The sequence below is a fragment of the Mastigoproctus giganteus genome, unplaced genomic scaffold (assembly GCF_048544385.1).
Source record: "Mastigoproctus giganteus isolate SK-2022 unplaced genomic scaffold, ASM4854438v1 scaffold_15, whole genome shotgun sequence".
Taxonomy (NCBI): domain Eukaryota; kingdom Metazoa; phylum Arthropoda; class Arachnida; order Uropygi; family Thelyphonidae; genus Mastigoproctus; species Mastigoproctus giganteus.
The window spans coordinates 7,312,953-7,327,730 of NW_028328292.1; the positions used below are offsets into that span (position 1 = coordinate 7,312,953).

General features: G+C 37.2%; 2 protein-coding genes across 2 annotated transcripts in view; one reads left to right on the forward strand and one right to left on the reverse strand.

Moving 5' to 3' along the window:
- Window positions 1-6,100, reverse strand: part of LOC150074933 (serine/arginine-rich splicing factor 1A-like) — a 39,793-nt gene extending 33,693 nt beyond the window's left edge. Inside the window, exon 1 of the mRNA XM_090389332.1 lies at window positions 5,927-6,100. Within this exon, the coding sequence (XP_090245458.1) occupies window positions 5,927-6,093 (167 nt within the window). The 5' untranslated portion in view covers window positions 6,094-6,100. The remainder of the gene's footprint in view (window positions 1-5,926) is intronic.
- A 237-nt stretch (window positions 6,101-6,337) lies between these two features.
- LOC150074934 (dynein light chain 1, cytoplasmic) overlaps window positions 6,338-14,778 on the forward strand; it is a 35,063-nt gene continuing 26,622 nt past the window's right edge. The window contains exon 1 of the mRNA XM_090389371.1: window positions 6,338-6,473. The gene's annotated coding sequence lies outside the window, so the exon portion shown is untranslated. The remainder of the gene's footprint in view (window positions 6,474-14,778) is intronic.

Here is a 14,778-nt window from a genome sequence, read left to right on the forward strand (position 1 = left end):
TAGCACACGCTCTTTGAGTAGACCGGGGTTCAAGCCCCTGACTGCTGAATACGGTCGATCTGCCAACCCGCACTGGACCAGCGTGGCAGATTACGGTCCATTTCCCTCAGCATGAATTGTTGAGGAGGCTTCCACCCTGCAGTGGGTTGATAATGGCTGCACTTTACTTTTTTACTTTTATTATCCATACAGTTTAAGTTGTGCTTCACTGCAAAAAAAAAAAAAAATAAAAATAAAAAATAAAATAAGCCGATCATAAATGTTTACAGATGTAAATAAGTTCAGTTAATTGTGCACTGTGCTTAATATTTATTGATATATGCTCTTCTAAACAAGATTAACCACTAAGGTATACCTTGCTAAAATCTGCAAACTTTTAAAATCCCAGCAAGTCTAATCTCCAAGGATGGCAGATTCACAGATTTAGTTTTTTACTGTATTAGCTTAAGAATAAACATCTATCACTCTTTGCATTCAGCAGAAATGACACTTCCTTATGCTATTCTTTGAATACACTATAAGCTCAACAAATTTCACATAAGACACCAATAATTTTGCCCCCCCTCTCCTCTTCAGGGTCAGCAGCATACCCACTACTGGAACTTTCAAGTCAGCAAGTAGAGTAAAATGTGGTCATGGATACTTAGGCAAGAAATGACAACGCCTTGAAGTAATATCTTTACAAGGACTCACAACATGGAAAATCTAAACAACAAAAAACAGAAAGAATATACCCCACAACAAACTGCCATCAGCAATGGTTCTCGAGGTTGTCACAGACATTCTCTCAGATATGCCAGACAAGCTGTACTTGCTGCCTGAGAGTCTCAAACGCTGATGGAACTGATATTCGGGTGACAAGCAAGTCAAGTGGACCCAATTTCGGTGAAGTACGGACGGTATGTGACAGACAAATCATCTGCTTGCACCTTCACGATGGTGGGACTGTTAGTAATCCTGGGTATAACCTCCATGCACAAGTACATGGTGGGTAACCATCAGGTGTGAACCAACATAAGCAGGGGTCGGGGTGTGGTGCCCACACTACATGGAGGAATGCCACCCCTCTATGTTACCAGGCAGTACTAGGCGGTAGATGACTCACATCAACAGGTGTAATACCACCACTTTGCTTACCGGAGGCTTGAAAATGGTGGAAGCCATGTTTAGTCTCTAGAGCTAAGTTCTGGTCAATCCTTGCCCATCTCTTCCATCACGCAGTATGACTGATGACCTTTGAGGTTATCAAAGGTTATGATGAACATTGTGGCGAGATCCATTATTCCTTACATTTTGAGGGTATAGCTCTAAAATGGTGTTCACAGGCCAGCCGCTAGTTAGTGCACCGGACAGAACCTATTGTAACTCTAGGAGGCTTCTGGATCAGCTAGTGTATAATCTTGCTACCTCTACTCTGCCAGATAGTGACTGGAGGGAGTCCAAGTAGTGTGTATATGTGTGTGCGTGTGCGGGAGGCATCGTCAAGGCCATATTATGTCAAGGATCTGAGTATATTCTTACCATGTGTACGCCATATGCAAAATCATTACTTCATACATCATGTCCCACCCACTTTTTCTTACTATTGAATACGCCATGAATTGTCAAAAGATTTAAATCTCCCACACACTTCCTAATTCAGTTCACAAATATACGTGGTCTCAATTCTAATCACAATGATGACCATTTCCACTTGGTCTGCGAAACCCCATGTACTTTTTCTGACAGAATCTCAGCTATCGGTTGATTCAACTACTGCTCATCTCAGATGCCCAAATTATTCGCTGTATGATTCCTTTCGCCTCAAAGGTAGTACTTGTGCATATGTCCGTTCTGATATTCCCTGTCAGAGACTTGGTAATTCGGAATCTCCTCTTTTCGATCTTCTCTGGCTTAAAATCTCTCTACCTCTGTGTCAAATTCATCTGTTTTCCCTACTGTTCTCCAAACTCCACTAATCACTTGCTCTTTGACACTTGGCTTTCTCCAGTCCAACTTTCCTAACAGTGAGGTAATTTTCCTTGGTGATTTTAATGTTCACAACTCCAGCTGGCTTCCGTTTTCTAGTCACACCGACCCAGCTGGTCGAGATGCTGAGGCTTTTGCAATTACTAATAACCTTGCACAGATTGTTCATTTACCTACAAGAATACTGGAAAATCCTAATCATACAGCCAACACACTTGATCTTTTTCTCACAAACAACCCTTTTAAGTACACGGTTGAAGTGAGGGGTCCTTTAGGCACTTCTGATCACAACTTGGTGATTGTCTCTTCTCCAATGGAACCTCTATCTCATAGCTATTCCCAACCTCGTGTTGTTCGGCATTACATGAATGCAAAATGGGATGCCTGCAAGATTTCTTTTCTTCTCTTCCTTGGTCGGATTACTGTTTCAACATTTGCTCAGATAGTGTCAGTGAAATTATCCTTGCAGGAATGTAATCCTTTATCCCACACTCCTCTTTAAAATCTCGTCCTTTATCTAAACCTTGGTTTTCCAATAAATGTGCTAAGGCTGTTCAAGAGAAGAACGTTGCATATTGTAATTGGCTTGTTTCTAATTCTTCAGCTTCATTTTCTGCCTACACCAAAGCTCACAACAATTGTAAAGCAGTTATTAATCAGTCCAAACTAGAGTTCGAACAGGCTGAGTAGAAAACTTGCTTTTTGCACTAATGGTAGCTGAGCATTCTGGTCTTTTGCCAAAGCTATTGGCTGCAAATTTTGCCCATCTCTGCTCCCACCTCTGTCAAAACCAGATAGTTCTGTTGTCACTTCAGCCAAGAATAAAGCTGATCTGCTAGCATCCCATTTTTCTTCCAACTCATGTATTAATGATCTCAGTAAAACACCTCCATCCATTCCCAACACGCTCCATTCAATGTTTCCTATGGTCCTCTGTCAAAAGGATTTTGAAGAATCTTGATGCTAAGAAAGCTCCAGGTCCCGATGGTATTTCTCCACTTGTTCTCAATATCTATGCTCCTGAACTCACTCCTATTTTTTGCAGCCTTTTTTCACTTTCTTATTCCAAAGGTGTTTTTCCTTCTGCTTGGAAATTTGCTCATATCTAGCTAGTTCCTAAAAAGGGTGAAAAATCTCTCCCATCCAATTATCGTCTCATTGCAATCACTTTTACTCTTTCTAAAGTAATGGAGAAATCCTTTAACCACCAACTCTTAAACTACCTAGAAACCTTCCATCTGATCAATGATCGCCAGTATGGATTCTGTCAGTGTCGATCCACTGGTGATATTATGGCTTATGTTACCCATTTATGGACTAATTCAATGGAAAGGTTCGGTGAAACACAAGTAGTTGCTCTTGACATCTCAAAGGCTTTCGACTGTGTTTGGCATAAAGATCTTCTAAACAAACTTTCATCTTATGGTTTGCCATTTGTTTTTGTAATCAGTTATCCAGTTTTCTCTTTGATCGCTCACTGCGGGTGATGGCTCTGTCTTCTAACTTCTCCACTAATGCCGATGTCCCCAAGGTTCAGTTCTTTCCCCCACTCTTTTCCTCTTGTATATTAATGTCCTTCTTCCATTGACTGGAAATCCTATCCATAGTTTTGCTGACGATAGCACATTGCATTCCACTTTGAGAAACCTTGCCATGCTCAATCAGCTTCAACTTCTCGAAAATCTGCCACCAATTCCTTAAATGCGGATCTTCAGGTAATTCTCCAATGGGGCAGAGACAACTTAGTTGATTTCAATCCTTCTAAAACTCAGTCTAAAACTTCTATGTCTTATATCTCGTAAAAAGGATTCTTCTGCTCCTATGCTTATCTTTGGTGACACTCAGATTTCTAGGCAAAATGATATCTCTCTTGGGGATTACCCTGACTTCTAATCTCTCTTGGCACAAGCACATTACAAATATTGCTTCCTCTGCATCTAAAAAAAAAGTTGGTTTTCTCTTTCGCTCTCAGCGTTACTTTTCTTCCAAACAGCTGCTCACCCTGTAAAAATCGCAAATCCACCCTACAATGGAATATTGTTCCCACATCTGGGGTGGTGCCCCCAAAACCTTTCTGGCTTCTTGATTCCATTCAAGAGAGTGCAGTTAGGTTAATTATTGATTCATCTCTAACAGTGTCTCTCCACTCACTGTCTCATAGAAGTACTGTTTCTGCTGCATGCCTCTTGTACAGATATTTCCGTGGGCACTGTTCTTCTGAAGTGGCTTCTATAATTCCCACTCTCTCTTTCAAAACAGTCCGAACATGTGCAGCCACCAGCCAACATTCATTTACTGTCCAACTTCAAACTCACAGAACCAACTTTTCATCTTCCTCATTTATTCATTCAACTGCCTTTTTCCGGACCAACCTTCCTTCATATGTATTTCCTGAAAATTACAGTCTGCAGAAGTTAAAGTCCAATACCAACAAATATCTTCTCAACCTCCAACCCAAGCACGGTACTAAGCACTATAGGTTCTAATTCCTCTTGTGTTTGGGGTTTACATAAAAAAAAAAAAAAAAAACATGCCCACCTGGGAGGTTTCTAGGTCAGTGGCATCTAGACATAGAAGCAATAGTGTCTGAATGAAAATTATGAAGGCCATCACCAGAAAATTCCATCTGGCAAAAGAATGTCTACAGTGATAGGAGCATGATAAGAACAATGCATCTAGTGAAACGTCACATGAAGGAGGGCCAGTGACTGTAGAAACCCACCCTGAAATACCCATATGGGCAGCAGACTGGAGAAAATCAAAGATTTAGTCAGGTGAGGATTGTAAGGTGCCAGCAGAGGCTTCACGTAGTGTAGCGTTTCTCAAACTGTGTTCCATGAGATGTGAACAAAGTGTTCCACGAAACGTAATCAATAATTTAAAAAAAATAATAATAAATAAATTTTGCATATTGCAGTGTACACCACTTTTGTATCATTATAATATTTAACATAATTGTTTTTTCAGTTATTAATATACTGGCATAGACTAATAATTAAATAGACTGCGGAACACTATTTTCGCGGGCTTTGCATAGAGAAGTATGCGTAGAGGTAATGACATCTATGAAAAAGTAGCAATGTGGTGATCTAGTATGCGATTTAGTCTGGAGTACACGGGTTGAAGGAAGCAAACCAACATCAGCTGAGCTAGATATCATCATTCTTCTCATCCCTTGGTGATTCCTTTCTACTTCTTACTCTTGTTTGTTCTCTCTCAGGGTAACTCAGAATTTTTTTTTTTTTTTTGGCTGGTGCAGCAAAACCTTCAGGCTTCCTTGCACCATATGGCTAATAATAACAATAAAGCACAGTGTGATATTAATGATTATGCAACTGCAGTTGTTCGCCAGAATGTTTTTTTCTTTTTTTTTGCATGCCAACTTTTACTGGTGTCAACATCAAAATCAGCGCCCAACTCTAATACGGTCCTGTTATGACGCGAGTCGTTTGGGCTACGGAAAAACGAGGTTACTTCTCAAGAGTATAAACAAAGTTTAATGTAATCAGAGAGAAATCTTAGAATCTTGCATTTTGTTCTGAATGTTTTACATGCATCCCCCACCTTACATCAATAATCAACTAATAATTGTACATACATTTTTAAAATTTATATGGCCATTCTGAAAGAAAGTAGGTCTACAGCTAGGATTAAGCATGAAATTTAGATAATCGAAATTTTATATACTGAAATCCCGACAATAACAAAAGAATGCTTTCAATTTTTTTTTTTAAGATTTCGGGATATACGTGAATAGTCAAACTCGCAATACATGAAATTTTCAATAATTTGGTAATGATCAAATTACATTCTGTAAACAAAAATTAGGCTTGCTTGTTCAGGCTAACAAAAACTAAATTTTCATCCAGAAGCTAAAGATAGACTTCAAAAATATATATACACTGTAATTATGATGAGTCTTTAAGGACAATATTAATCAAATTTGCATTATAACTACCTCGGATCCTCAAATTCAACAAAGGCAAATGGCGGTCCTCTTCGGTTCTTTAAATCGATGAAACTGATTTTACCAAATTTGTAAAATAAATCTTCAATATCTTTCGTACGAATATCTGGTGGAAGGTTACCAACATATATTCTACAATCATTATTCCTATATGACATTTTAACTAGATTATCTAAATTTCGGAATACTTAGAATTACTAAGCTTATATTGAATGAAAACTCGATAAATTACTGGTGGCGGTAGTGTGGTTGGAGTTTGTTAATGCACAGTATTATGGGTAGACAGAACCTGGCCAGAACTCATATTCCTAAACCAATGATTACTACGAATAAGACGAGTTCAACCAATCACTATCCTCACATCCAGACACGATCTCCTTTTATCACTGACCACTCTGCAGTCTTTACGAAAACTACCGCATCAATTGTTGTATGTTTGAAAGTGTCTGAAGTCTTCTACGAGTGAATATCTTATCGTTTCAGTTTTTGTGACGATTTCAACTAGAATCTCATTTAAGTAGCCTCTCTTTCTATATCAGTAAGTAATTTCGAAGCTGTTTACTGTATTTTCATTAAAGTTGACTAACTCTCAAACTTGGATGTCATTTTCTGGGGGTGGGGAGCATGTTAACCATGCTGAATTATTTTCTTAAATAGAAGTTTTACTAATATAGTTTTACTAGTTTACGTGTAGTAGAAAACTTACATTTTATCTTTCCACTTTGGAGAAAAGGCGAAAGCATTAAAAAAAAAAACTGAGTCGGCAATCTTATTTTTTGCTTTTAAAAAGCATGTTCGGAGCTTGTCTTTGCTAATATTTGAAGTGTAAAAGTAAGTAATAACGTTATGTAAGTAACGATTAACAGGAGGTTTTTTTTTTATTTTTTATTTTTTTTTAACACGACTGAAGCACAACATGGAAAATAATTAGTGGTGTCAATCACTGCAGACATTAACTATAGAATTTTTGTGGTTTCAGTTTTTTTCTTCAGATGCGCCTTGTTTACTTTGTTTGAAAGGTACGTGCTCGAAAGAAAGGGCAAAAATTCAAACTCCTAAGACAATGAATTGAAGAAAATAATTTTTCCCCCCTTTATACTTCAAATATATTGTATAACTTCAACGGTTGTTTCATCAGTAAACAGTGAAGCTAGTATCGATATTTGGTCTGTTAACATTCATTTAAAAATTGATAGGAAATAGTGCAATGCCAAAATTCACGTTATAGTATTAGTGGTATATTGAATATATAATTTTTGGAGAGGAAGAAATAGTAACTGCAAAATTTGATGAAAATAAAAACAGCCTGCATACAACGTTCATCGTGTGGTGCACACGTAACTACACAAGAAATTGTTCAAGGCCAAATTGGGGACTATACACAGACGACTGACATCTTTAGGTAATATTAACGGGCAATATCGAATTCATAATCCTAAATCTGATCCAGCAAGCGAATATGGACATAAATAATATGCCATTTACATAATGGTACAGATGAATTCTTGTGAACTATATATTTTTGAATACCAATAGTTGTAAGAAATGTGTGTAGTCCATTTTTCGGAGATTATTTGAAATATTTCGTTCTTTCATACCTGGTTTTTTCAAATAAAGTAGTAATGGTAAATGAAACAAGAAAGCAAGCTTCTATAGCATGTAAAAAAAAAAAAAAAAAAAAAAAAAATTATACAGTTCACCCATCCATACCTTCCAAGAATTAGTCTAGTTCTTCCTTGAATTTATTCAGCCCATCCACTTCTACAACAGATGGAAGCCTCTTCCAACAATCAACCACCTGCTGGCTGAAGGCAAACTTCCACACAACTATCCTGCAACCATCCTTCAACTTGAATTTATGTCTCCTTGTGTGTAGTCTCAGCAAGTGGAAGAATGCCATTAACATTCAACTTACTGCTACCCATTTGCAGTACCTTGCATTTGTCAATGTTCAACTGCTGTTTCTCAGTTCATTGACCCAATTTTCCTAGATCTTGTTGCATTAGCTCACCTTGATGACAGTTGTTAACCACCCTGCCAACTTTTGCATCATCTGTAAACTTGAACATTAAGTCTGATATAACTTCATTGATAAATATTGAAAACAATGGGTCCAGCACTGAACCCTAGAGAACTCCACTAATAACATTAGTCCACAAAGAGCATTGATAACTAAGACTTACATCTATGTTTTATATTATGGCAGAGAAAAGATGCTAAGGCTTATGAAAGGAATCTTCTCTTTTTGGAGAAATGTTACTTAATAAGGTAGCTTGGTGATTGTCTTACACGATCGGTGCCTTTCTTCATGAGACTTCCTTCCCTGCTTTGCCATGTAGAATGAAACATGGGTGCAGGTACTACCGTGTCTATATTGTATTAAATATAAATAGGCTTGAGCATTTATTTGCTCATTTTTTGAAAGTAAGAGAGTTTACATCAAAACTAAATCAACAAGTTTTCACAAATACCTCGAGCAGTATCTGTATGCATAACAAAACTTATAATACAAGTCTAAAATGTTCATTGCACTTTATGTAACAGCCCTGGCAAATGTTTTTTCACACTTGCATTAAGCAAAGCAAGGAGGGAGAGATGTTTAAAGTGGCATCTTCTACAGGTATAAAGATAAAAGAAAGGTTGGCACTTTTTTTACCACTGTAACTTTTGCCTCCCACCACTCAGCAGTTGTAACTTAAAATATTCAGATGTACCTAAAAAAGATTGGATGCAGATCCATTCAGTCAGAAAAATGTAAGACTACTCATGGTTTTTAATCAGGTAATGAAAGTGTTCATTTAGATTGTTGGTTTTTTTTTTATATTAAAATTTATCACTTCCTGTGTCAGTTTAATTAAATTAAGCACCTGCAATTTTTTTTTTTTTTTTAATGTAGGTGACCAAAGGTAAAGGTGTTAATGCAAGTATATATACATTTGAAGATCCTTTAAATGCAATATAAAAAAAGTTCTATGTACAGATTTTTTTGAGTGCCATCAACTGTGTTGACAAGTAATGGCCATTTTTATGTATGACAGTTTTGAAAATTTGCATACAAGATTATATCCTTTTAATGAGATTCCAAATGGCATGGATTTACCCAAGCTGAAATGGAGATGTTGATTAAACCGGGTCAAATACACATATAGAGGAATTTATTTATTATTATTTTTTTTTATATACACAAGAATGTTAACTTTGGGTGCAATAGTTTTTTAACTTTCAAATTCTCTAATTTGCCTCGTAAAAGGGCTAAATAACTTGTTGCACCTAATTCTCTTTTGTTTGTAGGCAGTAACAATCAGAAGCCTGAACCTTCGATGAAAAAGTTCCATTATTCACATATTAATCTTCAAGTAAAAATTTTTTTTTTTTTAAATCCATAATAGTAAACAAATATCCTATGCATAAAATAAGAAAAATAGAGCATTTCGTGTGCATTTGTTTTCAAGCAGTAATTTATTATTTTTTTATTATTACTATTCAGGAAAGCTACCTTGTGCCCTTCAAGTGGAAAAAGGATTCCAAAAAAATAGAATCCTTCAAAACAAAAGTATTTTGAGAATTAACAATTGTTTTCCTTAAACATCAAGTGTACATAGTGATCACCGAATTATGACCACCTCTATGAAAATTGAATGCAATCCATTGATCATATGAGGTACGAGAGTGCAGAGTTAGTCGACCTATGTAGCATAGATAAGGTGTCAGTGGTTCAGTAGGTAGTAAAATTCAGAGCATGAGGGGTAAAAGGAAGGATTTATCAGACTGATAAAGGATAGATTGTGGGTGCTCGACGAGCCAGTGCCTCGATTTCCCAAATGGTGTTAGAGAGCTGCTGTTGTTAAAGTGTACCAGGACTGGCATCGATATGGTCAAACAATGACCTGATGGCAAAACTGCAAAGGTCAGCAAAAAGTTGATGTTAGAGGTGAGTGGCGGGTCTGACAACTCGTACAGGTTCAACACTGTTGAAGAGTTGACTACCCAATACAACGTGGGCCAACCCAGAACAATATCTGGCATGACTGTGTCGCACGTATGAGCTATACCAGCAGATGACCCCTATGGCATCTTCTCCTAACCAAGGTTCATTGGCATAAGACTTGCCTGGTGCAAAGAGCATGCAAGTTGGACGTTAGAAGACTGGAAGAAATTGTATTGGTTGGATGAGTCACGTTATTTACTCCACACCGTGGATGGTTGTGTATGGATTTGGCGTCAACAACATGAGGCTCTTGATCTATCATGCATGGCAAGCAGTTGTATGGTGTGGGGCATGTTTCACTGGCAGGAACTTGAACTCCTAGTGCATGTGGAACAATGTATAAGTGGTCTCCACTATTGTCAACTGCTTGCTGACTGTGTACACCCCGTTATGTTACACTTTTTCCTGATGGCGATGGTGTCTTCCAAGATGACTATGCTCGGAGCCATCGGGCACTTGTGCAGGAATGGTTTGAGGAACACAGTTCTGACTAACAGCATATCGATTGGCCTCTGAACTCCCCCGGATATCAATCCCATAGAGCTCTTGTGGGACACTGTGCAAAAGCATATCGGGTGTCTGAATACACCAATCACCTGCATTACACACAGCTTGGTTGGCCATGCCTCCTGAAAGCTTCCAACATCTTGTTGAATCAATGCCATGTCGGATAGCTGCTATACTGAGGGCAAAAGGAGGACCTATGAAGTATTAGGTAGGTGGTCATAATTCAGTAATCACTCAGTGTAGTTAGTAATCCTTAACCCATTCATGAATGAATTTACCAAACATGGGTGGGCACCTAATGGTGAGTTCTTGGTAGTTGTGGGCCCTGACTAGCATTTTGTGGGACTTTGAAATTTGTAAAATTAAAATTCATAGTCTTTAAAATATTAAGCCCCCCCCTTTTTAACCTTATTCTCCAACACATGTAGGATTATCTGAGAATTTTTAAAAAATTTAATAAAATGTGTTGTTCCTTTCTTGTGACTATCTTTTTATTCACTTGGAGGTTGCTAACTCAATCTTCTGTATTTGAATTCCAAAGAAATTCTTCAGTTTTGGCTTCTGAAAGCCCAGATCACTCACGGGACCTTGCTGTATTCTCTATTTAGAATTGCAAATTCCTCTCCTCAACACCTTGGCAAGAAAATAATTTGCATATATACCAGATAAATCATTTTTGTTGAGGAAACAAATATTTCCTCTACTTCTGCCTGTGCTTCTTTTAGTGCAATGAATACATTGCTCTGCCACTACCTCCCCCCCCCCCCTCCTTCCCTTCTGTGAAGCCCCAAACACTAAAGGTATTAAAACCTGTAGTAATGTGCATGGGTTAAAGAATGAGAAGGCAAAGATGCTTTTGGACATTGCACTTAAATTTCTGTATATCATAATTATTTGGAATTGATAAAAGGATCTTCTGATAGGAATTCTCTGTTAAAGGCTGACTCTAAGCTGGCCATCACTTTAACCGTTACCCCCCTTCAAAAAAAGAAAAGGTACTTGTCCATATGTCTACTCTAATATTAATTTCAGAGCATCTCTGGAATCTCTTCTAGATTAAATTCTTTACCCAATTCTGTCAGATTCATCTGTTGCTTATAATACTGCTTTCCTAACTATACAGATAACCCAAAACTTTTTTTTTTACTTTCTCCAATCAGTGGAGCAAATCTCATTGATGATTTTAATGATCTCAACTCCAGCTCATTTTCTAGTTGCATTGACCTTGTTGGTATAGGCTTCTTGAATTACTAATGGCCTTTGCACAACTTGTTTACCAGATATTCCTAATGACATGCTTAATACTCTTCCAAATTGAAGAGTTAATGTTACTAGCCTCCTGATCACAACTTGTAATGCTGTTCTCAGTTGGAGCCTCTCTCTCTTTGGGTTCCGATCCTCTTTTCCTTGGATTGACTGTTTAAATCTTTTGATCCTGATCAATATTTGCTTTGGTTGTCTGAAATTATTCTTGTAGGGATAAAATCCTTTTGAAACCTTTGCATTACCAGTAAAATACCTACACTGAATCTTATTACAGTAGTAGAAAAAGTTATCAATTCAAACTCTGCTACGAATAGAAAACAATCCTTGTAAAAGTGGTAGGTGAGCTATCTGGCCTGTGGCAAAACAGCTATCTGCAACTTTGTTCCACCTCCATTACAACCTGATATGATAGTTCTAATGCATCTTCATTGAAAGAAAGCAATTTATTAGCATCCTACTTTCCTCCGACTTCTGTCAGCAATCTTGGGAATTTGTCTCCTATCATATTGGACACGTTCCACTGTGTTGTAATCTTCCAACAGGAAGTTGTTAGAAAATACCTCAAGGAAAGCTGTTTTGTGAATTATCTAAGCCTTTATACCATTTCTCCACTTGTGCTCCAGAGCTTGCTCCTGTTACCTTTTAGTCTCCTATACCACTAGTGTTTTTCCTTCTGCATGGAAGGAAAAACTAGATCCACCATCATAAACGAAGTCATTGTTTTTAAAAAAGACTGACTCCATATATTGGAAGATTTAATTCATTTTAGGCCGTTTCACATGCATGTGCACCTATTATCTTCGTTTTTTTTTTTTTTTCTTCTGAAAGCCCCAAACACGAGAGATATTAGAACCTATAGTACTTAGTACCGTGCTTGGGTTGGAGGTTGAGAAGATGAGAAAAGATATTTGTTGACATTAGACTTGAACTTCTGTGGACTGTAATTTTCAGGAAATACGTATGAAGGTAGGTTGTTACAGAAAATGGCAGTTGAGTGAATAAACGAGGAAGATGAAAAGCTGGTTTTGTGAGTTTGAAGTTAGACAGTAAATGGATGTTGGCTGGTGGCAGCACGTGTTCAGACTGTTTTGAAAGAGCGGGAACTATAGAAGCCAATTCAGAAGAACAGTGCCCATGGAAGTATCTGTAGAAAAGTCATGCAGCAGAAACAGTACTGTCTGAGACAATGAGTGGAGAGACTTGGAGATGAGTCATTAATTAACCTAACTACCCTCTTCTGAATGGAATCTAGAAGCATGAGAAAGGTTTTGGGGGACCCTCCCAGATGTGAGAACAATATTCCATGGTAGGGTGGATTTGCGATTTGTACAGAGTGAACAGTTGTATGGAAGAAAAGTAACAAAGAGAGGGGGGGAAAAACTTTTTTTTTTTTAGATGCAGAGGAAGCAATATGTAATGTGCTTGTGCCAAGAGAGATTAGAAGTCAAAAGAAATATCAACTTGCCTAGAAATCAGTGTCACCAAAGATAGGAGCAGAAGAATCCTTTTTGTGAGATATAAGAAAAGACTGAGTTTTAGAAGGATTGAAATCAACTAAGTTGTCTTTGCCCCACTGGAGATTGGCATTTAAGGAATTGGTAGTGGACATTTGAGAAGTTGAAGAATTTATACACTTAAATACTTTCAACACCATGTTACAAGGGAAAAATTTATAGGGATCTTAAAGATGACATTCTATTTTTAAAACTGAAAAATATTATGGACTTTCCCAAATTAACTGATAATAACTGGATTTGTGATTTTGCGTTTACCCTGGACATTGTGACACTTAAATACTTTCAACACCGTGTTACAAGGGAAAAATTTATACACCCATGATATGGTAAAAAGTTTGAATGGATTTCAATTAAAACTCCAGTTGTTCCTTCGACATTTATTGATTGACAAGGTAGACCACTTTCCAACCATGAAGTTGCTGAAGATTCCAGAAAATAAATTGGAAAAATATTGTGAAATTATCAAAGTGCTGAATGACGACCTTTCACGAAGTTTTGGCGACATCCGAAAAATTTAGACAAGTTTGGCAATAGTGCATGACCCATTTTCAATAGAAATTGATAGTGCACTGAGACTACAACTTCAGATTATAAATCTGCAGTGTGATACCGATTTAAGGGAATTGCACCGTCGTGAGGAAATCTGTAAATTTTACAATACTCTTAATTCGTACAAAGTCAACGAACTTAAAGATTTTGCCCGAAAAATGTTGGTTATTTTTGGATCAACCTACATATGTGAACGAACATTTACAAGCACTTTTAAGAATCTCAACTACAAAATTAACACCAGAAATTTAAAAAATGTTAAAAGATGTAAAACAGTTCCATTCATCTCATTAAATTCTGGGTTTTTAGATAATAATTTTTTTATGTTATATTTCTTCTTCATGATAACAAATAATATCTAAATATGGTATTTTACGTGTGGCCTGCCTTTTTGAATTCCTAATGTGGCCCTTCAGCCAAAAAGTTTGCCCAGGCCTGGTTTAGATAAAGGATGAGATTTTTTTTTTTTTTTTTTTTAAAGTGGAGTGTGGAATAAAGGATTCCATTCCTATAAGAATAATTTCACCAACAATCTGAGCAAACGTTTACATCAGAAGTTTTGAAACAGTAATCTGACCAAGAAAAAAAAAAAAAAATCTTACAAGTCATCCCACTTTGCATTCTTGTAATGCCAGACATCAAGTTGGGAACAGCCATGAGATAAAGGTGCCATTGGAGATAATCCAAAGAAATAATCACCAAGTTGTGATCTGAGGTGCCTAAAGGACCACTCACTTTGACCATGTACTTAAAAGGGCTGTTTGTGAGAAATAGATCAAGCATGTTGTCTGTATGGTTAGGATTGTCTGGTATTCTTTTAGTCAAATTGCAAAGAGAAGAAGTCAAAAAGCTCCAAGTGATTATAGTGGAGTTGGGAGAATGGTAGAGACAACAGATGAATTTGACAGAATGAGGTAGAGAGATTTTAGCCAGAGAAGATTATATGCACAAGTGTACCACCTTTGAGGCAAAAGGAATCATACAATGAATAATTTGGGCAACTGAGATGAGCGGTG